Source organism: Lampetra planeri, chromosome 43, assembly GCF_965212315.1.
Source record: "Lampetra planeri chromosome 43, kcLamPlan1.2.h2, whole genome shotgun sequence".
In the NCBI taxonomy this organism is placed as follows: domain Eukaryota; kingdom Metazoa; phylum Chordata; class Hyperoartia; order Petromyzontiformes; family Petromyzontidae; genus Lampetra; species Lampetra planeri.
The window spans coordinates 955,368-979,655 of NC_136149.1; the positions used below are offsets into that span (position 1 = coordinate 955,368).

The 24,288-nt window shown below is 52.9% G+C and overlaps 1 protein-coding gene across 1 annotated transcript in view; it reads right to left on the reverse strand.

The window, feature by feature from the left end:
* Nucleotides 1–17,066, reverse strand: part of LOC144732548 (alkaline ceramidase 3-like) — a 30,726-nt gene extending 13,660 nt beyond the window's left edge. The window contains exons 1-3 of the mRNA XM_078613974.1: nt 16,744–17,066; nt 4,615–4,725; nt 2,866–2,918 (exon numbers count right to left, since the gene is read on the reverse strand). Of these exons, the coding sequence (XP_078470100.1) occupies nt 2,866–2,918; nt 4,615–4,725; nt 16,744–16,846 (267 nt within the window). The 5' untranslated portion in view covers nt 16,847–17,066. The remainder of the gene's footprint in view (nt 1–2,865; nt 2,919–4,614; nt 4,726–16,743) is intronic.
* Between the last annotated feature and the right edge of the window lie 7,222 nt (nt 17,067–24,288).

Consider the following 24,288-nt stretch of genomic DNA (forward strand, 5'->3'; position numbering starts at 1 on the left):
TCTTGGAATTTCTCTCACTTGATGCAGCAGTCGTGCTGCGACGGTTCCACCTGAAGACGGAAGCTTGTGTTGCCTCCGAAACGTCGTGATTTTATATTTTATTTTTATTTTACTTTTATTAATTTTAATTTTAATGTTTTACCCACGTGACTTTACCGAAAAAAAACCCCTAAGAATATGAATCTTTGCAGTCACGAAAGCTTCAAATCTAGAATTTCCAGACCAATGTTAATTGGTATTCGCGTTGTTCTCATTGTGGCAAGGCTATCACGAAGGAAGGGCCCCACTGTGCTTCACGGAGCCTGCAGTGGTTTCTCAGCAGGCGGTGTGGCGATCACAAAGTGAGCAACTTGCGAGTGCAATCTTTCAACTTTGGCAAATCTTGACCTTGACGCCGGCACACGCGACTCGTTCCGAATCAGAATTTGTAATTATCCTGGAGGAATCCCATGAGCTGAGATGCTCTTTTCCCCAAATGTCCAGTTGGGTCACGGGGTCAGGCCATCTCGAACGAGCGCTGTGAAGCAGACGGAACGCGGCAGCAGCAGTACCAGCCGCCGTATTTTACGGTTCGTACATCCGCAGTGATAATCAGGGTGGCCTGCGGACTTGGCAAACAAGAGGCGAGCGTGCCTCCGCCCGGCCCGCGTCACTGCACCCCCCACAACCCCCTTGGCTGTCCTTCTTGCGCGCTCTCTCTGCGATCCGCCGACCCCACCCCCCCCCCACCTCGGGATGACGACGGCTGTGTGCCACCTCGCACGGTGCTCCAAGCAGGACGCGCGCGACACCACGCGCCCGTCTGGCGGTGGCTCGTCACGTGCGCTCGTCGCAGGGGTTTGCGGTTCGGGGCGCGGGTGCCGCCCTGGTTAATGCCACGGTGCGGGATTAGCCTTTAGAATGCCCGCACAAGACGCAGCGACGTTGTGCGACGCAGTGCGTGCGCGTGCCGGCGTCGCCGTCTGGATTTGCCCAATTTTGGGAAAAATTGTTACCGCAAGTTGCTCGGTGAGGGAAACGGCACAGCGGTGCTGTAGCCACCAGCTGTGGCCACCAGCTGTAGCCACCAGCTGTGGCCACCAGCTGTAGCCACCAGCTGTGGCCACCAGCTGTAGCCACCAGCTGTGGCCACCAGCTGTAGCCACCAGCTGTGGCCACCAGCTGTAGCCACCAGCTGTGGCCACCAGCTGTGGCCACCAGCTGTGGCCACCAGCTGTGGCCACCAGCTGTAGCCACCAGCTGTAGCCACCAGCTGTGGCCACCAGCTGTAGCCACCAGCTGTGGCCACCAGCTGTAGCCACCAGCTGTGGCCACCAGCTGTGGCCACCAGCTGTGGCCACCAGCTGTAGCCACCAGCTGTGGCCACCAGCTGTGGCCACCAGCTGTGGCCACCAGCTGTGGCCACCAGCTGTAGCCACCAGCTGTAGCCACCAGCTGTGGCCACCAGCTGTAGCCACCAGCTGTGGCCACCAGCTGTAGCCACCAGCTGTAGCCACCAGCTGTGGCCACCAGCTGTAGCCACCAGCTGTGGCCACCAGCTGTAGCCACCAGCTGTGGCCACCAGCTGTGGCCACCAGCTGTAGCCACCAGCTGTGGCCACCAGCTGTAGCCACCAGCTGTGGCCACCAGCTGTGGCCACCAGCTGTAGCCACCAGCTGTGGCCACCAGCTGTAGCCACCAGCTGTAGCCACCAGCTGTAGCCACCAGCTGTGGCCACCAGCTGTGGCCACCAGCTGTAGCCACCAGCTGTGGCCACCAGCTGTAGCCACCAGCTGTGGCCACCAGCTGTAGCCACCAGCTGTAGCCACCAGCTGTGGCCACCAGCTGTAGCCACCAGCTGTGGCCACCAGCTGTGGCCACCAGCTGTGGCCACCAGCTGTAGCCACCAGCTGTGGCCACCAGCTGTGGCCACCAGCTGTGGCCACCAGCTGTGGCCACCAGCTGTGGCCACCAGCTGTAGCCACCAGCTGTGGCCACCAGCTGTAGCCACCAGCTGTGGCCACCAGCTGTGGCCACCAGCTGTGGCCACCAGCTGTGGCCACCAGCTGTAGCCACCAGCTGTGGCCACCAGCTGTAGCCACCAGCTGTAGCCACCAGCTGTGGCCACCAGCTGTGGCCACCAGCTGTAGCCACCAGCTGTGGCCACCAGCTGTAGCCACCAGCTGTGGCCACCAGCTGTAGCCACCAGCTGTGGCCACCAGCTGTGGCCACCAGCTGTAGCCACCAGCTGTGGCCACCAGCTGTAGCCACCAGCTGTGGCCACCAGCTGTGGCCACCAGCTGTAGCCACCAGCTGTAGCCACCAGCTGTGGCCACCAGCTGTGGCCACCAGCTGTAGCCACCAGCTGTGGCCACCAGCTGTAGCCACCAGCTGTGGCCACCAGCTGTGGCCACCAGCTGTGGCCACCAGCTGTGGCCACCAGCTGTAGCCACCAGCTGTGGCCACCAGCTGTGGCCACCAGCTGTAGCCACCAGCTGTAGCCACCAGCTGTAGCCACCAGCTGTAGCCACCAGCTGTAGCCACCAGCTGTGGCCACCAGCTGTAGCCACCAGCTGTGGCCACCAGCTGTGGCCACCAGCTGTGGCCACCAGCTGTAGCCACCAGCTGTAGCCACCAGCTGTAGCCACCAGCTGTGGCCACCAGCTGTGGCCACCAGCTGTGGCCACCAGCTGTGGCCACCAGCTGTAGCCACCAGCTGTAGCCACCAGCTGTAGCCACCAGCTGTGGCCACCAGCTGTAGCCACCAGCTGTAGCCACCAGCTGCGAAAACTTATCAGGAGCACTCCCGAAAAGCTCCCGCGACCCCAACAGTGAGGCTGTCCCCCGGGGGCAAGTGAACATAAACCGACGAGACACTTGACTCACCTGCATGTGGTAGAGGAGAGTCATGTGAAACCACCAGGACCCGATGCCAACGACTAAGGAGAAGAGAGGGAGGGATGGAGGGAGGGACGGCGGTTGTAATGCCGCGTGCACGCGCGCGAGTCTCTCCTCCGCTCTGCCGTGTGCCGATGGGTCGTGTTTCAGACCCGCGCGTCGTTAGCCGCGGAAGGTGAATAATCCACTCTCAATCGCGCGAGTCCATGTGTTTGTGAGAATCATAATGCGGTAACTTCATTTTAACCGATATCATTGTAATTTACCGCAGCAAAAACCACCAAACGGCTGCTCATTGACACGTTCGCACGTGGCCAATGCGTCAATCTGTCCCCAAACCCACGCGCTGTCCGCGCCCTTGTGTAATTACGCCGCAGCGAACATTAAAATGACAAAACTTTAAATTATCCTGCTCATTTCCATAACGATCCCTCCCAGGGCGGGCTGAGCCATAACAAGCCACAGGGAAGGTCGACATCGCTCCGTCTGCGTTCGCACTGTATGTGCGTGCGTAGTCATTCGTGACCCCCGCCAGGCTGAAGCCATCACGGCATGCCCTGCACTTCAGAAGCCGGCTTTGACTGTGGGCGACTGTCGCCCCACATCCAACCTGAACAGCTTCACAGCGGCGAGACCCTGGCGCAGCCAGTGATGAGCTTCCTGTCGGCGTGACCACCCGACTCCAGCTCTGGGACGCGGGGATCTCTCACGGGCGCCGGCCAATGCTGAATCCCGTGAGAAGGGGTCGCACGTGACCACATCGCCCCACGTGCGCCCGATCGGGTGAGAGCTCAAAAAGCTAAGCAGGGACTTTGTGCCTGGAGAGCGCTTGGATGGGCGGCCGTCACGCACACGCAGCCGCCGCGGGCTGCTGCGGGGCAATGTCGCCAGCGGAGGACGGTGCAGCGAAAGCCACTGTTGGACTGTACTGCTCTCTCACGTCTATGCTCCCTGCCTTCACCAACCCGCGTTGGCCGGCGTGGTGAAGTATAAAAGGCGCAGCCCTGCAACAGCGAGAGAGTGAGAGAGCGAGAGAGTGAGAGGGCGAGAGAGTGAGTGGGCGAGAGAGCGAGAGAGCGAGAGAGTGAGAGAGTGAGTGGGCGAGAGAGTGAGAGAGTGAGAGAGTGAGAGAGCGAGGGAGCGAGTGGACGAGAGAGCGAGAGAGTGAGAGAGCGAGGGAGTGAGAGAGTGAGAGAGCGAGAGAGCGAGTGGACGAGAGAGTGAGAGAGCGAGTGGACGAGAGAGTGAGAGAGCGAGTGGACGAGAGAGTGAGTGGACGAGAGAGCGAGAGAGCGAGTGGACGAGAGAGTGAGAGAGCGAGTGGACGAGAGAGTGAGTGGACGAGAGAGCGAGAGAGCGAGTGGACGAGAGAGCGAGAGAGCGAGTGGACGAGAGAGCGAGTGGACGAGAGAGCGAGAGAGCGAGTGGACGAGAGAGTGAGAGAGCGAGTGGACGAGAGAGCGAGTGGACGAGAGAGTGAGAGAGCGAGTGGACGAGAGAGTGAGAGAGCGAGTGGACGAGAGAGCGAGTGGACGAGAGAGCGAGAGAGCGAGTGGACGAGAGAGTGAGAGAGCGAGTGGACGAGAGAGCGAGTGGACGAGAGAGTGAGAGAGCGAGTGGACGAGAGAGCGAGAGAGCGAGAGAGTGAGAGAGCGAGTGGACGAGAGAGCGAGTGGACGAGAGAGTGAGAGAGCGAGTGGACGAGAGAGTGAGAGAGCGAGTGGACGAGCGAGTTACCGGCCAGGCCGAGGAAGGCGGCGATGTATCGTCTCTCGAGGCCGGAGCGCAGCGTGTGCAGTGCCCCGTAGAGCGGCGGGACGATCATCACCACGTTGCTCACCGTGTTCCCTGCGGGCGGTGAAGGGGTCACGGGGTCACCATCGCACACAGAGAGAGAGACGGAGAGAGAGGGGCGGCACGACCCGACCGGTCATCGGGGGAACCGGAACGCTCGCGGGGAATTGTGCAGCGGCACGCCGGCGGCGATGATGTCAGAGAGGGGGTCGCCGCCGCCTCCGTCGCCAGCCACGATCGATCCGCCGCTGGATGAACGCCAACCGAAGCTGCCGCCATCTGTCGCGGTCGCGCGTTGCGACAATCCGCTTGAGTCGCACGAACAGCGGGCGTGTGCTGAATCAATCGCGACGTGATTTGGTGATGCTGCTGCTGCTGCTGCGTTGGCAGTGGTGCAAAAAGCACAAGTAATAATAATAGTCGTCGTCGTCGTCGTAAAACTCAACACGCTCGTGAACAACGCTGCCTTAAAAAGGAAATATATACCATGGGCGACGTTTTAGGCAATGGGCCTTTCTCGTTCTCTGTTGAGCCGTTTAACAGGGAAGGTGCCACTGAGTCTCATGGCTTCCTGCTCAGGAGGACCCTGCCGTGGGACGTTTGGCCAACCTCTTGAGTGTGTGCGTGTGTCTGTGGGTAGCGGTTAGCGCTGCGCTACAAACCCAGCGACCCGGGTTTGATTCCCGTTCACGGCCAACACCGGTGACGATTATCTGAACCGGTCCTGGGCCTCGCCTAGGTCGACTCAACCTCAAATGAGTACCTGGTGCGGTGTGAAAACATCGCCACTGGGAAGACAAAGGCGGCCGGGCGTGGTGCTGGCCACCCACCCCCTCGTGTACCGTTCCGGCCTTCATAGGTGCTCGCTAACAGCACTTGCCCCTACAGTCTGTCAAGGCTATACGGGGGACCTTTGTCTGTGTAAAGAAACGAGTCTGATCCACTATTGCTGGCGTGAACCATTCACCCTGCCGGCAACCCACTTGCTGGTGGCTCTCTCGCTCACACCGCGTCTCCCTCTTTGTGTGTTCCACCAACCCTGGCCTCGGGCCCCCCCCCACCCCCCACTGCCGGCGTGGAGCCACCGTGTGTCCACGTTTGGACGCTTCGAGTTACGCGAACTAAACATAAAGCAGGTCGCTCGCATCGTGAGCGGGTTCGTACCACGCGGAGCCATCCTCGGGGGGCGACCTGCGCGCGTGTTTACACGTCGCACGCACTCGCTTGTCAATTAGACCGCCGACAAAACAGCACGCGTTAATTACACGAACGGGCGTGCAGTCTGATCGGATGACGATGATGATGGTGGTGGTGGTGATTGCGATACATTTTGCAAGGGGCACTGAATGAATTAGTCGCTTACAATCGATTCTTGCGCTCACGATACATGCGCGTCTGGGAATCAAATATTTTGTATCGCTGTACAATATATACGTACGCTAATATCGTCCGCTCATTACCGATATGACGACACCCCAATGATAACATCATACATATCTCGATTACCATCTAGATCGTCCTGTTTCATGGTCGCCCGTGACGAGGATCCCAAACTTTGTGTGCGTGTGCACTGCCCCTGGTGCTGTCTGAGCCACAACAACAACGACGCCGCCTTGCAGGACCGTCGGCTCACGCGAGACACGCGCGAGACACGCGCAGTCGCGGTCGTTACTCAAAGCCCCACCCAGCACGCTCATGAAGCAGCTCGCTGGCGATCGCTCTACACATCCCGGTGCCAAACGGAGGATACGCTCGTACATAAAGGGCATCGATCTTGACTCCGTTAACTTGAGAGTGGCCGTGTGGTTCCGTGGTTGTGTGGTTGTGTGGCTGTGTGGTTGTGTGGTTGTGTGGCTGTGTGGTTGTGTGGTTGGGTGGTTGTGTGGCTGTGTGGCTGTGTGGTTGTGTGGTTTGGTGGTTGTGTGGCTGGGTGGCTGGATGGTTGTGTGGTTGTGTGGTTGTGTGGCTGTGTGGTTGTGTGGCTGTGTGGTTATGTAGTTGTGTGGTTGGGTGATTGTGTGGTTGTGTGGTTGTGTGGTTGTGTGGCTGGGTGGTTGTGTGGTTGTGTAGTTGCGTGGTTGGGTGATTGTGTGGTTGTGTGGCTGGGTGGTTGTGTGGTTGTGTGGCTGGGTGGTTGTGTGGTTGTGTAGCTGTGTGGTTGAGTGGTTGTGTGGCTGGGTGGTTGTGTGGTTGTGTAGTTGTGTCGTTGAGTGGTTGTGTGGCTGGGTGGTTGTGTGGTTGTGTGGTTGAGTGGTTGTGTGGCTGGGTGGTTGTGTGGTTGTGTGGCTGGGTGGTTAATCACTGGGTGGCTGTGTGTTTGGGTGATTGACTGGCTGCGTGATTTGTGTCCCTTGCCACAGAACATTTTATCATGGAGACGAAAAGTTTGATTCCGGATACGGTCACCTGGGAACTAATTAGTCACGTCAACCGCAGAGTGATGTAGCCATCGCGATTTAACCATTCGCAAGTGTCGGCAGGCTATCGTGCACCAGTCTCGGCCCCAAATCACATTTTTTCTTAAAAAAACAAAAACCCCACAGCAATATCGAATCGGGCCCGTTGCTGTGGCTCAAAACCCCAAATGCGTCGGTTCAATTCCCGGTTGGGAATCGACTCCGGGGATATTTTCATCACTTCGGGGCTGATCAAATGAGGTGCCTGTCGGGAGACTGGTTCAGGCCAGGGTCGTGATGTGACATTTTTGCCATCAGCGGAATTGGCTTTGCCGCGCATCGCCAGTTTGAGCACGGAGAGACTGCCTGACTGACGGCTTTATAAATACGGCAACGTTGGCACAGTGGCCTTATGTAACGAAATTACCTGGCCCACTTCGCCCTAGACACAAGGATAATGAATCTCAAAGGGCTACTGCTCGGTTACGTAAAGCGACAATGAAAAATGTCACATTCCCCCAGGACACGTAATCTCCCCCGCAACGTCACGTGCCTTTCCTCCCTGCTCGTTATGCGGCGGTCCCCACCTTAACGATCTGTTGCGCAAGGACCACAGAAACGCCCGTGTTGTTCAGACGTCACCAACTCTGTCCGCAATGCGATGGAGGATACCGATCGACTGCGTTGGTCTGCGTTCGCTCGAGAGCTGTTTGGTTGCGCAGACGCGTCTCCAAGGTGCGCAGAGCACGCGTCCCGGACCTCCACACGGCTCCGCGGAGTGCGTGGCGAGTTTGTGGGGCACGTGGCCACGCGCAGGCGTCAGAGACTCGTCAGCAGGGGCCCTCTGCTCGGGCTGTCACGTGGCCCAGCGGTGGGCGGGGGTCGCCGCTCGTTGCAGAGGTTCGCGGTTCGAATCCAGCAGCTTACCCCTCCCCCCCTGGTTAATACGCACAGCAGTCAGGGCCGTATTATCTAATAGGATACGACGACTAAAGGGCCTACGAGTTATTATTTACAGTTTTGTTTGTATGATCAAAAAAAATGTAACCATAGTAAAAAAATATAGTTGAAGACATTTTCGCTTTTAATATTTTGAGGCTCACCTTGTTTTAAAAAAATAAATTTCAAATGAAATCTGCTTATCTGCGGCACACAGCGCGCGCGCTCCCATCGAATTCGGGCATGGGCTAAATAATGAGCGTATCAGTAACGACATCTGTCCAGCGTCTGGATGAAGTACCGAGTGACACAAGCGCAGTGGCAGCGGCACCCGTGACACGGGGCAGCAGCAGCAGCAGCAGCGGCAGCACTAGCTGATGGGGAGTTGATCACTCAAGGCCGACGAAACAGAAGTGCCCAGGGACTGCAAGAACCTTAATCCGGCCCTGATATCGGTGATAACCGCAATTACGCCACGCACAATCCGCTTCGCAGGGGACGTTCAAGACTCCCCCAAGAGAGGAGGCCGTCGTGTGTCGGCGTGGGGGTCCAATTTGCCGCATTTGAAAATGACACAGCAAATGTAGTCAATTAGGATAAAGACGCACACACATATATATAACAGCAGTATTGACGCCCCCTTCGTCGCAGACGAAGAATCCCAGTTTGCTGGCAAGGTGCTGGAGCCGCGGTTGTCTCGCTGAGACGGCGGAGTGGTTCACGGCTCACGACTCACGACACACATTTCGTGAAAATCGAATTGATTCTTAAATCCATCTGTGTGGACCCTTGACCACGGCTGCCTCATAGGCATGGTGTTTTTGTTGGCAATTATCTTGAGTGCTCCACTTTCCTGCCACGTGCAAAACGCGCCTTTAAATGTAACCAAGCCGATCTCGCAATGCGGGACAAAGAGACTTAGTAGAGCCCTCCGGCTACAACGATGCATTTATTCGTCAATATTGATCCTTAAGCTCACGGTGCACTTATCGAAGCGTGCACGTGAGAATCGATGACCGTGTTTTAGATTCGTAATGTCTTTCGTGGGTTCCGGAGACTCGTGCAGCCACTAGAGACGCTACATTCCCCGCGGTGTCGCCGAGCAGCGCAGCCCGCGGTGTTCGAGAACGTCCCGCGGAAGTTGACACCACGATGCCGCCTCTGAGACCCCCCCCACCTTCAAATGACCTCTGGTCCACACAAGAAGTGGCAGTGCTTTCACACTCACCCGTCTACACGGAAATGAATGTTCGTTACGTAACAGTCAAACCGATATTTAACAATTCTCATAACTGGAATTTATCCAAACTCAGTTCCAAAGAACCAAATGTCAAATTTCGATTTAAAGCTTTCGTGACTGCAGGAATTCATCTTCTTGGTTCTTTCGGTAAAGTCACGTAGAAGGGAAATAATAAAATAAAGCTGTCTCCCCGACAGACCTGGTCTTCACCCGAGGACGGCTGCTTGCGTTGTGGCCGAAACGTCGTGAGAATTATTTTATTATGTTTTATTTATTTTATTTTATTTTTTTCCTTCTACGTGACTTTACCGAAAGAACCAAGAAGATGAACCAAATGTCATTTGATGGTTTTTTTGTATGCTGTTATCGGTGACTCAGCTGAGCCCACTCAACTTCACTGCCCTCGAGATCCCGTCTAAATCTCTGGCTGCCGAAACGTGGATTCGAACCCAGATTCTCAGCTGTGCGGGGCCCAACGCTGTGACCTCGAAGACACGCGGCTATAATTGACGCTTCATTCACTTAGCACGGTATTGAATTGTCACTCCCCTAATTACTTACTGCTATTACGACAATACACTTGTGAAATGTGACCCAGATTTCAATAGCGAGGCACGTGACCAGGTCTGCCACCTGTGCTCGTTTTCTCCATGGACTGGCCTCTTTTTGAGGCGGCTGCTCTCCCGGGGAAAGAGCGAGTCTTCCCGAAACATCAAAACCATCCGGGGTTGTTGTTGTTGTCAGTTGCGTACAAACAATACACCCCTCATGGCAACGCATGCACATACAGATCTCCCCTCTTCTGGTGGTGCGGTGAGATTTCCTTATTTCCCCACGATCTGTCCCTGGTTATTTGGACTCGAGTCTGCACAGAGCCGGACATTCCTCAAACCTTGACGAGGTGGCGGCTAGTAGGTGCAATGTTGTTGAAGCGGGGACGTTTCCAGCACAACAGGACCGGTTTTTCTGGCTTAAAGGCCACAGAGAAGCCGGCAGTGCCGTTTCATCATTTGTGTGTCTACTGTATGGTACAATTCATCCTGGCTCGGCACGGGATGCGGCGAAGGAGAAAGCGCAGAAATAGTTTAGTTCAGGGCACTTTCTCGGGTGCATTCACAAAAACGAGCTTACGTGGGGCATTGACCTTGTCGCAGCTTGGCAGAGGCAAATCAACAAAACCTCTCAAGGGAGGGGGTAGAAGGTCACAGAATACCAAGATTTTAAATTGGCCCTGATATGATAGTAACAATGTGTTATATGCTGGTAAATACCCGAGGGTACACGCTGTGTGCATCGCGCACCTGCGATTAGCACGGCAGGCTACGTACGTTGCAAAAGAAGTTCAAGGTACGTGCACACATTGCCTGGCCGCCAGCATCAGGGCTCGAACCTAATCCCATCGCAGAGCTATGCCTTTACGAACGTGTATCGTTAGATCAGTAAAATGATCATCTAAACCAAATAAATTAGCAGACTATGCCTCCTTCTCGTATCTGTTCCCTCCCACGTAAAAAAAAACTATATCTAAAAAATATATCTAAAAGTATATTTTTGCACACATCCCATGAGTCACACGGCATTCTGGGTGTGAGTGATTTCAACACAAGCAAATAAATAAGATAAAGGAGGTCACCCACAGGCTATCTGAGCCAAACTGACATTCAGGCTTCTTAGGATCCCGTGGAATAAAAGGAAACTTGAGCCTCAAAGGGACTGCCATGACTACTGGATGAGGTTTCCCTTCATTAAGGCGTAATGCTTCTCAGCGGGGTGTCTCCGGCTTGTGTAAAGGGATTCCGTTGGATCGGGTTCACGATCACGAGATAATCAGCTGTTTCACCTGCACCGTGTTAAATTGTTTTGGCATTATCAGAGTTGGGCTGAATAATTTGACGACTGTATTTGATTTTCTTCATTTCCCCCCCATATTTTTTATTTCTTCTCCAGGACAAAGAGTGTTCTGCGGGGTCGCGCTAAGCGGGGTCTGCCTGTACTGTAATCATCACTGTACCGTGGCTTATCAGGGGTTCCCCACCTTCGGCAGGGCGGATGTCGGCGTAGCCACCAAACGTTAAAGGGATCTGAGTCATCAACCACAAAAAAGAGGCAATTTCAAGTTTCAGAGTCCCACAATCTAACCTCTCGCAAACGCTTACAAAGTCACAGCGTCTCCCGACTCAAACGAGCGTGGCGGTCGGCAGCGTGTCCTCCACCTGATAGACGGACTGCCTCGCTCACGGCACAGAGAGAGGCCACCTCTGCCTGTGGAGGAAATCATCGCCCAAAATGTCACCTTCACTTCTACGGCCCGCACTGTTGTTGTTGTTGATGAATGCGCTGAGGTTTTTTGTTTGTTTGTGTTTTTTAGACGTTGGCACCACTACGAACAGAGAAGGAGCGTTAAAATAAATATTTAGTTGTTAACCGGTTGAGTTGGTTGTGTGTACGTTGCGTCACAACGCGATTAAAACAAAGTACAGTATGTTAAGTTTGATTATATCGCCGGATCGTGAGAGATGTGAGCGGGCTCTGGCAGGCGTTCATCCAGCAGTGGATGAAGCATAACCGGCGATGACAGCGAAGACGGCGAAGACGAGTGTTTTGCCTGTTGACAGCACAGATGCGTATTTCCGATAGCATTAATCCTAGGCGCACATTGTTGTGGAAGGTCAACCTTCATTCATATTTACTACGACCAAGAAAAGAGTGTAAATTCCACGTTAATATGACAGGGGCCCAGGGTTTCCACAGAATGCTTTGTGATGCTTAGTGCCTGTCTGAAAAGCCTTTTGGAGGCCACTAACATCGATCTGGGCCTCCTCACACACTCACTCACTGAGTAGTGACAATTTGGAGATGTAGTTCCATTCAAAACTCGACGTTAATCGCGAATGTTCGGGTGGCCACTGAGCTGCCGACGTTTGCAAAGGAACCAAATGACAACAACGATAACAGTCGGAGAAAAAAAATAACCCCAGCTCACAGACTATGATTATCGTTGGGTGGAAATTGACTCTCGCTACAAATATTTTAATCCGTTTATTTTTAATGCACGCGAGTTGTTTTGGCTCCTCCGACGAATGAACACTTGCTCTAAATAGCGCATCCATTCCACAAATAATTGCAAAATTAATTAACGGGTTGATACGTTTGGGCTACACGCGTGCGAGCGGCACACACCGTGCAACCTGTGTCTGTGCGGGGTTTTGGTCAGACGTTCATTGGTTGAAATTAAACCCCACACCCGACCAGAGTGGCGAAGTGTGGTGGAACTGATCCGGTGTGTTGGCTCGGGTTGCCACCAGTCCAGGTTAGACCCAGACGGCCCAGCGATCTGCGTCTGTGTTCAGGTGGCAGGAATCGATTTGTACCGAGGTCTGGTACCGGTACTTTGTTGAGTTATTACTGTAGGATGTTGCTGCTGCTGATGCTGCTGATGCACAGTGTTGATAGACTTGGGCTGACTGAGAAATACGTCCCTGGAAGAGGTGGAGATCCTCGTGGGGACACGTGCGTGGGGACACGTGCGTGGGGACACGTGCGTGGGGACACGTGCGTGGGGACACGTGCGTGGGGACACGTGCGTGGGGACACGTGCGTGGGGACACGTGCGTGGGGACACGTGCGTGGGGACACGTGCGTGGGGACACGTGCGTGGGGACACGTGCGTGGGGACACGTGCGTGGGGACACGTGCGTGGGGACACGTGCGTGGGGACACGTGCGTGGGGTCACGTGCGTGGGGACACGTGCGAGGGGTCACGTGCGTGGGGTCACGTGCGTGGGGACACGTGCGAGGGGTCACGTGCGTGGGGACACCTATGCCCAGCAGTGGTTCGATTTCAAAGGGCCACCAAATTGACTGCTTGTTTAAAAGCAGTGCACGCCACAGTGCAAACTTACTGTTTATAATAAACATTAGCTGTCACAGAGTGGTGCATTTAAGGTGCAAAAACTAAGGGTTGTTAAGGCCAAGAATGTGTTTGTGTATAATCTAAATATAGGAGTCAGTCCACGTCTCTTGAGTTGTACCTGAGACGTGGAAAACAACGACCTTGGAGAGCAACCTCACAGTTGGAAATGTCTGTAAATGTTTAACTCGAGCAACTGCGTCGTTTTCCTTGCCATTATTGTCCACACAATGAGCACATTTGGCGTTTGTACGAGTCGAAAAATCAAGCCGTCGTGGCCGATGGGCTCGTGTTTGCTGGGGGTGGTGCCATTACCCCAGGAGTGTTGAATCAGAACCTGTATTTACCCTGGAGGAGAAGTCTAATGAGCTATATCGGGCTTTTTCACAGGTGTCCAGTCGGGCCAGGCCAGGTAGGGGGGGGGCAGTGAATGGGTGGCACCTTCCACTGGGCGGCCACAATGTCTAGCCAGGCCACTGCTGCTGACTGCCGACCTATCGAGTGGAAGACTTTCATTCATAATCAGTCTCCTCTGGGACAGACTCTGTGGGCATGTCAATTATTTCAGTATCGCTCTCCACCCCATGACACAGCCAATCAAATCGAGGTGGCACGTGGGGACATTATGGCAGTCAAATTGGTTTAACAGCAAAGTGAATAAATGTTGAAAAGCAGGCACAACCTGAATTTTGTGTTTGTTCTTATCCGAAGTTTTATCGGAGATTACATCCAGCATCTGGTTGTACGTGTTAATCTCTCGTCTTGCTGTGTACCCTCCAACAATCCACAAACTCATCCATTAACTTGGCCAACCGTCACAAGATAAAGACTCTTGAGAATCACTGAAGATTTTCTGAATAAACACAGAGCATTATCATAATTACCTGCAGGTTTCATCTCATATCCATGGTATTTTCTGGAGGACGTCAGGATTTGAAAACACACATACACACATGTACTCAATAATGCAATTGGCCACATTCCACGCAGGATCCTCCTGAAAATGAGCCTTGAGACTGACTCAGGGCAGTTTTCCTGGGTAGATAATTTGTTGTGACTGGATAATTATCAGCCTGCTCTAGGAATAGGTAGAATCAAATCTGAGTCACTTTTAGTTATTTATTCTCAGTTAGTTTGAAAGATTGACACAATCTTCAGCATTTGTATCTCTCGGTGCAGTGGCAGATTTCATTGAGACTAATATTGTTGGTATCTAGAGTATTGAGGAACCCACCCACCCGAGTGCGATTTCCAGCCACGGCTAATATCAGTGGCGAGTGGCATGGGGACCAATCACCAACAACCCCAACACTGTATGTACGTTGAACTTCTTTCGCACCGTACGTTGCCGACCGCGCTAATCGGAGGTGCGGGGGAAGGACAACAAACGGACATGGCACGGGGAGTCCATCATCCATTGGTGGATTGGGAACGACTAGAATTACATTTAATTCTCGTTTGCCCTCTGACAAATGCGTATGGAAATCTCGCGAGTTTGGTTTTTACAGTCGGTGGTGCGGCGCTGAACGAAAACATTTTACCCGGCTCCTATCATTTGGCTCGTGCGTGAAATGTAATTCATCACCGGTAATTGGTTTTATTGTGCCATCCCTGTTCAAGGACATTAATAAAACGCGGTTCGCGTAGCGCGGCGGTTCGAGCACGTGACCTCCACCTGAAGGTGAAGGGTCTCATATTCCAGCAGGGTTCACTGAACTCATCGCCCTTTGCAAGGTGGGTTTAATAAAACGAGCACCACTTTGTGGGAAGGTGACTCAGCAGTGATCATCCCTGTACGGACGAGACTGCCCACAGCTATAGGAATGTAGAATTTCCACCAAGGTCGTGTAGGGCTGTAGAGGGAAATGAGATGTGTGTGTGTACAAGCATTGCCCACGTTGAGCATGGAGAGACCGTTCTACTCGGCTTGATTGTATAGTGGTGAAAGGTACTGAGTTCTTTTTTTACGCAAATGTTTACTCGGAAATGAGTGCTGGGTTCGCATGGAACGAGGCCACGGCGCGCGAGCTGAACTGCGGCTGACGGTGGTAGCACTGCACCCAGACAGCCCTCGCGAGCATCACAGTTGCAGTCGTAGAGCAATGCCAAGCATTACGTAACTACAGTTTAATCATTTAGAACTCTCTGTCAGTCCCGTACTGATGAAGGCCTTCATCCAGTGTTGGTCACGATGGTTGTTTTGACCATACTTCACCACGCCGGTGGGTGCAGGTTGGTATTGGTGTTGAAGCCCAGGACCGCTTCAGGTATCACTCGACACCGATGGTAGCCGTGGCTGCGAATCGAACTCGGGTGACGAGCAAGCGGGGGCTAAGGCAACCCAGGTAGTGGGGCACAGGTGGGTCGCCCTGTTCTCCGAGTCAAGCACACGACGCGCACAACCCTCACTCGACATTGTCCAAGTGGCAGCTTGTAACACAAGCACACACACTCACGTGTGCACACACCTGCAGGTGATGACAATGCCCCACGTCTACTCGGGAAATCCTCACTGATTCTCGAGACTATTTTTGTTGCTGCCCACAATGCGAGCGGCGTGCGATGTTTGGCCAAGTTGATGAATTGGTTTGTTGGAGGGTTGCGTACGGAGAGAGATAAACTCGCACATGCAAAGACTCCACCTCATGGCACCTTCCTCTTATAGCTTAGAATAATAATAATAATCATTTATATTCGTAAGGTGCATTTCATCCGTAGATTCCCAATGCGTCCGTCATATCTCGTGCAATATGTCACATGCTATTTTGGTATAGCCGTGCGTACCACGTGTGCATTAGGTGTGTTGGGATACAATCTGGCACAAGGGAAATGTACAACAGTGAACCATGCCAAGGCCCTTTGTCAATCCGCTGGCGGACGATGTCCTCCATCCACGCCATATTGTTGATCATGGGGGTGTTTGACCATACTTCACCACGCCGATCAGCGCGGGTTGGTGAATGGAGGTTCCAGAGGTGGGGGTGGTTCAGACATCACTCGCCACTGATGGTAGCCGTGGCCGGGAATCGAACTCGGGTGGAAACGCCGAGCTCAGAACCCGGTGCGCCAACCATTGAGCCACCGCTCCGACCACATCACATCGCCATACACAGGTGATCGCCATACACAGGTGATCACCATACACAGGTGATCACCATACACAGGTGATCACCATACACAGGTGATCACCATACACAGGTGATCACCATACACAGGCGATCACCATACACAGGCGATCACCATACACAGGCGATCACCATACTCAGGCGATCACCATACACAGGCGATCACCATACTCAGGCGATCACCATACACAGGCGATCATCATACACAGGCGATCATCATACACAGGCGATCATCATACTCAGGCGATCACCATACTCAGGCGATCACCATACTCAGGCGATCACCATACTCAGGCGATCATCATACACAGGCGATCATCATACACAGGCGATCATCATACACAGGCGATCACCATCATCATCGTACGACACTGTGACTACAAGCCGTGCCAGTGAGCGCACGCGACTGGTGGGTCCATGCGGATGGAGGGGTGTGCGAGCGAGTGTTGGTTCAGTACTCACAGAATTCTGCGACGTACACGCTGACCACGTAATTCTCTTCGCACCAGTCAAGAGTCGCGGTGGGCGGTCCCCAGTAGCCTCGCGTGCTGTCCACGGGAGCCATAGCGCAGTGCAGTCAACACGCGCTGCGTGTGTGTGTGTGGAGAGGATGATAACGCAAGGAGGCACATGCAGACAGACAGAGAGAGAGACACACACACACGCGCGCGCAAGGAAAATGCAGTTGGCAATGGGCTACAGCTGCTGGCTGCTTCGTGTGGTGCGCGGTGCGCGCGCGTGAATGAATGAATGAGAGAGGAGAGGGAGGGAGCGCAGTGATGTGTGTGCGGGTGGGAGAGAGTGTGCGCGCGTGATAAGAGTGTGCACGCGCGCGAGGGAGAGAGGGCGGGGGGGTGTGTGTAAGAGAGAGCGCACGCGTGCGCGTGTGTGAGACTGTGTTCAAGTGTGCTGTGTGCGTGCGTGGAGGGGGGAGGGGGAGCGGGGGAGCGGTGGCGCAGTGGTTAGCGCACTGCGGTACGGACCGGCAACCCGAGTTCAATTTCCGCGCACGGCCAAATGATTCTGATCCATTCCTGGGCCTCCCCTAGGTCGTCTCGGCCTTAAACGAGTAACCAGGTGCGGTGTGTAAACATCAGCACTGGGGAGACAAAGGCGGCCGGGCGTGGTGTTGGCCACCCACCCCCATCGCGTGCGTCGTGCTGGCCTTAATAGGTGCTCGCTAACAGCACTTGCCCCAACAGTCTGCCAAGCTACACGGGCGCCTTTATTATCTGCATGCACGTGCAAGTGGATGCGTTGTTCCAGGTCACCTTGGACATAAAGGAGCCAGGCGGGCTGCTTGCCGCTTGCTCTCGACTCAGCATTTAACCCTCGCGATGCGAGACGCCGTTGCCACAGTCACTGTGCTCACTGATCAGTCGGACAGGTTCCCACCTTGACACGGTCGAAGGCAGTGGCGTCGTGACGACAGCTTCGATCGGTCAGGTGGGGCCCCCAAGAATGCTCTGATTAAATTAAAATTAAACGTGGAGCGTAAATGGAAGCATTTTCGTAGAAATCAATTTAAACCGTACGTAAGTTACTCTTTGGTTTTTTCGGTAAAGTCACGTAGAAAATAAAATCAAATAATAGAATACGACGTTTCGGTTGCAACACAAGCAACCATCATCAGGTAAGATTGAATGATGAAGCAGACACGGAAACAACACAGGCAGACACGCTCACACGGTGTGTCTTTGTGTGTGTGCCTGTCTCTGCATGCGTGTCTGCCTATGTTGTTTCCGGGTCTGCGTTTCATCATTAATTCTTACCTGATGATGGTTGCTTGTGTTGCAACCGAAACGTCGTATTCAATTAGTATTTTATTTTCTACGTGACTTTACCGAAAGAACCAAAGAGTAATTCCTGCAGTCACGAAATCTTCGAATCCGTAAATAAGTAATTGTTATTTTACACTGTTAAACAAACACACATCTCATGGTGGCTGTCAAAGGGGCCCACAACTCATAGCTTTGGACCACCAGTGGAGTGGCCAAAGCACCCCTGCCTACCCCCATGCTCGTTACGCTGCTGATCGAAGCACAGAAACGAATATTGTATTTTTAACGCGCACACAGAGAGAGAGAGAGTGTGATTCAGAGGCGTGGAATCCACGGGAAAGCGGAGAAGGCATGCAGCCACAACCGGCGCCACCAACGATTGTCCACGTTCTGCAGCCCTATATGTATTGGGATCTTTGGCCAACTCCATCACCACCACAACAATCACCACCACCAAGCACCAACATCGATCGCATCATGGGACCTCCATTGCCAATCTAAAAATATAATAATAGGTTTTACCCTTTCTGGCAATATAACAGTTATGTTAAGATATCAAAACGCCAAACTGAAACCTTTTGCAAGGAATCCTGCCTGCATTAACCACCCACACAGAGTACGTGTGGTGAACATGCAAACAAAAAAAGGTTTCAGTTTGGTGTTTTAACATCTTAACACAACTGTTTTATTCCTAGAAAGGGTAAAACTTGTTCTTATATTTTGATACTGGCAAGGGAGGTCACATGATGTAGCTGCTGACCTACAGATCTCAATGTCCTGATGGTGGCATTGTCTTTGTGCTGTTCGCCTTTTGGCGATGTCCTCTGGTCTAACACTGGTTGAGACGAGGCTCTAAAGAAAGCTGTCTCTGGCGTGGACCAACCAGTTCCAAAGGCAATGCATCATTTACTACCAGAGCATGTTTGTGTTTGCATGCTCACCACAAGTGCATGTGGTAAACGCAGACATGATTCCTTGCAAAAGGTTTCTGTTTGATTTTTAGCAGCTTAATACAACTGTTTAATTGCAAGAAAGGGTAACACCTATTCTTATAACGTAGATCGCCTCGGCCATTCGCGTTTTCGATTAAAATCAGATTGAATGCAACCGGAGGCGTACAGACTATCATTTATTAGCACTCGTGCAGCAATTGTCTTTGTGTTCATTATCATGTCCCACCCGTTACTCTCGTCCACTTTAAGCTTTCCAGCTAAGCTCAAAAAGCCTTCATGCATTTGCTCTGCCAGTTTGTGTGTGTCTGTCTGTAGTCCGTACCATGCCATTGGCGCGTGCGATGGAAACATTGCCCAGGAGGTCGATCCCACCACTGTCGAGTTCTGCTGCTCGACACGACGAGAGGGCTTCAGGAGGGAAAGGAGAGTTCGTGTAGTTCTGCTGTTCCCTCTCCTGCAGCGGCTCACGATTCTGTCTGGTCCAGAGTTTGTGCGGGGTGCGTGGTGGACACAGTCGCACTGCTGTGGCTTGCCTCTTTCATTTGCCGTTTGTTGTTGATGTGCGCATCGGACCGTTGATGTTCTGATGCGGTTGGTGGCCACGTGAGTGTGTTCGAGGATGAATGTCAAAGCCAAAAGGCGCAGTGTTACGGCTCGACGAAGGAGACGTGTTTAATATTTAATGCGTTCAAGTGATAAGGACATCTCCATTGGCGGTTCTGAGCCATTGTGGAAATGACATTTTCATGTGGCAGGAACCAGACTTTCCAAAAGACAAGCAGCTTTGAACTGGCGAGGTTCAAAGAACGCCGTTTTTGTGTTTGTTTTCACTCGAGGAATGGTCAAAGTCCCCTATACGTGGTCATATACAGTACGTGCATGTATGTACAGTATGTATAACTTCTTTCACACCGTACGTAGCCAACCGTGCTAATAGGAGGTGCGGGGGGATGACAACAAACTAAACACAAAAAAGCAGTTCTACAGAAACGAGTTTGTAACCTAGATTTAGTTTTTTTAAGAAACAGGGAGGGTACAGAGTATCCCCTCTCAATTACCAGCCAACATTGTGGCTTGCGCCGTGGCTGCTGCACATGAGGTGCTGTCGATACGACAGCCCTCTTACATTCACGTGGCACCACAGTGGTGGTTCACGCTCGCCGCGTTGCGCGTCCCATCTCGTTCGAGCTCAACTCGGGAGGCTGCGCATGAAGGATTGCCACGTGCGACCAGGGCAATGTGTGACAGGGGCCATGGGAGACCTGCTGGGCCACGTTGTGCATTCTGAAAGCGTTGGGGATTTGCATACCTGTCCACCCCTTATCAGTGCCCTACCTTGTTACAGAACAATTCAGACCTCATTGGTCACCACGTGCCCTTATCGCAACGTTCATCCTGCAAAGTCCCATCACGAGGGAGAAACGCAAACAAGTAGACACAATTATGTTACTCAACAAAAACTGTTTTATGTATACATTTTGATCATTGGTGTCAGTACAATATTATTCATGTACATCCAGTGCCGGATTAAGCTAGTGCGGGGCCTGTAGCATATGTTATAAAGGGCCCTAAATAAAAAAAAAACACATAAATATTAAATATAATTTTTACTTGCATAGTAAAGTAATTGTATTTTTTGTATTTGCTATACAGCCAGATAATACGACAAATCGCTAACCTTAAACATCCAGTCGTTCATAAAAGTTGAAGGCGGTATAGTACTATAGTAATAGAGCAAGTGCAGAATCACTGAACCGGAATTGATAGCTTGAAAGCATTTAGCTCGGGCCCCCTTTAAGGTGCGGGGCCCGTAGCTGCTACATATGTAGCTACTTGTGCTGATTTGATAATCCGGCACTGTGTACATCCCAATCCGCTACTCGCTACTCTCCAGAGTGAAAAAAGAACTGTCCCACGACTTTTTTCATTTGGAGTTATGATTATTTTGTGTTGCTCCTATTGAAACGGCAGTACGCCGCACGGACCTGCCAACTCAATCTCCCCGTACAACACGACGGGTAAACCGTATGGGTTGACAGCGATGGATTTCATAATAAAGGGTTTGGGTTAGATCGCGTTATTTATAAATGTGTCGTAACCCTCCACCACCCGACATGCCCAATCAGTAAAAAAGTGTCACGTTGACAAAAGACAAATAGTTCACTACTTTAGCCCACCGGTGTGTTGAAGAGTGAATCCACAACATTTACAATTTTTGAGTTCGACGTTTCGCTAGTATTTGTCTTTTGTCAATGTGACACTAGTTTTACTGATTGGCCGTGTCGGGTGGTGGAAAGTTACGACACATTTATAAATAACGCGATCGAACCCAAAAAACGTTTATTATGAATAATATTGGTCTCGAAAGCCTACTACGTGTTAAACCAGCTGTGGATTTGTACTGAACATCAATTGTCCTCTACGGCTGTGCTGTCCGCCTGCCTTTCGTCCATTACCCGCATAGACCAGCGCGGTGAAGTATGGTCAAACAACCCCCACGGCCACGCGCGTCGTGGGGAGGCCCTCATTCAGCAGTGGATTGGGGCGAAGGGCGGTGTCACGTGCCTGTACAGTGGACGTCTCTCGAGTGTGAGCTCGGAGTTTGCGGCTGCACGGAGACGGCCTCCCCGCGTTGTGATTCGCGTTGGCGCGGGTGGGGGGTGTGGGGGAGCGGTGGCGCAGTGGTTAGCGCACCGCACACCAAACCTCGCCAGTTGGATCCCCGCTTAGGGCCAGCATCAGTGGCGATTATCTGAAGCGGTCCGGGGCGCGGGGGGGGGGTGGTCCTCCCCCAGGTCAACTCAGCCTACAACGAGTATTGCCTGCCTGGTGCGGCGTACAAACATCGGCAGTGGGGAGACAAAGGGGGACGGGCGTGGGGGTGTTTTAACCAGCCCACACCCCTCTTGTGCGCCGTGTCGGCCTTGATAGGTGCTCGCTGAGATCGCGGGCAGCTCTTGCCCCCAGCAGCCTCGGATTTCTCACTCGCCTGTTGGGGTCTCCTCGAGGATGGTCTTGGACACGAGGATGGTCTTGGACACGAGGATGGTCTTGGACACGAGGATGGTCTTGGGCACGAGGATGGTCTTGGGCACGAGGATGGTCTTGGACACGAGGATGGTCTTGGACACGAGGATGGTCTTGGACACGAGGATGGTCTTGGACACGAGGATGGTCTTGGACACGAGGATGGTCTTGGGCACGAGGATGGTCTTGGACACGAGGATGGTCTTGGGCACGAGGATGGTCTTGGGCACGAGGATGGTCTTGGACACGAGGATGGTCTTGGACACGAGGATGGTCTTGGACACGAGGATGGTCTTGGACACGAGGATGGTCTTGGACACGAGGATGGTCTTGGACACGAGGATGGTCTTGGACACGAGGATGGTCTTGGACACGAGGATGGTCTTGGACACGAGGATGGTCTTGGACACGAGGATGGTCTTGGACACGAGGATGGTCTTGGACACAAGGATGGTCTTGGGCACGAGGATGGTCTTGGGCACGAGGATGGTCTTGGACACGAGGATGGTCTTGGACACGAAGATGGTCTTGGACACAAGGATGGTCTTGGGCACGAGGATGGTCTTGGACACGAGGATGGTCTTGGACACGAGGATGGTCTTGGGCACGAGGATGGTCTTGGACACGAGGATGGTCTTGGGCACGAGGATGGTCTTGGACACAAGGATGGTCTTGGGCACGAGGATGGTCTTGGGCACGAGGATGGTCTTGGGCACGAGGATGGTCTTGGACACGAGGATGGTCTTGGGCACGAGGATGGTCTTGGGCACGAGGATGGTCTTGGACACGAGGATGGTCTTGGACACGAGGATGGTCTTGGGCACGCGTTGTGACTTGCGCTTGCGTCGGAACTCATGTCGAGATGCTGCAACAATGAGATGGGACTCATTTCAAGAATGCTGATATATAACTGTACTGTATAAATATATCCCACTCAAATAATATATATGGAGAGATGGGAGAGAAATTCGATTTTATTTTAAATCCCTCTTCGTGGCTGCCTGCACCAATCTCAGTTGTCTTATCACATCGTTTTAACTCTCCCCACTGCCCCGACCTCTCTGTACGGCTCGTGTGGGTGTCGAGCAACAGCTGCAGCGGTTAATGAGCCAGATAATTGCATCAGGAGTAGCGGATTGGTGCCTCGCCGGTGATGACGCCTCCTCCTTCGAATCTGTGAATTGATTCGGTATATTTAACACGGTGTGGGCTTTCGCGACCATTATGATGCATAATAGAGGGGGGTCTTGGGTTAGATCCAGTGCCGGATTATTGTAGTAGCACAAGTAGCTACATAATGCTGCGGGCCCCGAACTTTCAAGGGCCCTGCGCTAAATGCTTTCAAGCTATCAATTCCGGTTCAGCGATTCTGCACTTGCTCTATTACTATAGTACTATACCGCCTTCAACTTTTATGAACGACTGGGTGTTTATGGTTAGCGATTTGTCGTATTATCTGGCTGTATAGCAAATTAAGAAATACAATTACTTTACTATGCAAGTTAAAAATGTGTATTTTAATATTTATGTATGTTTTATTTAGGGCCCCTTTATAACATCATGCTACAGGGCCCGCACGAACTTAGTCCGGCACTGCCACCACCCACACCACTTCACATTTTGCGCACAATTGTGTCGCGAATCGATGCTGAGACAATGTCGTCCGTGTAGACGAGGCCCCGAGCTGCTACAGGGGGGTCACGTTTACCCCACGTGAATTTGCGACAACAAAAACACCCCCCAAAAACATTGGCGCGTGCGTCGCGAAACTAAAAATAGGCCACCGGTAGTCAAGTATGGACACGGAGATGCGTCGCTACAAGTCTTGGAAAGGGCCGCGGGCATTGGGGCATTGACGTTAGTGCTGGGTATAGGTGTGCTCATACATCTGAACCTCACCCTAGCCTCAGGCACGGACGATAGTGGTAAGGATAAAACAATGGCCATGCTGACCTTAACTCTTGCGATCATACGCCATGAATTGATTTCAGCCGGAGATGTCTGGGACTGAGCTACAGAAATACCCCCCCAATCAGTCACTGGCAGCCGTCACCTCAACCTAACCCTTGTCCTACCCTCCGAGAGCCTTCACCGTAACACTTGCCCCAAACCCATGGCGGATTTTGTCGCTTACGTGAACGCCTCGTGTCGTCCCAACCTCCTCCCAGCCCCCCGCCCCCCCCGTGCATTCCAAAGCAATTGTTGTGGCTGCGTCTTATAATCCGGCGTGTCTGTGTGTGTCTGTG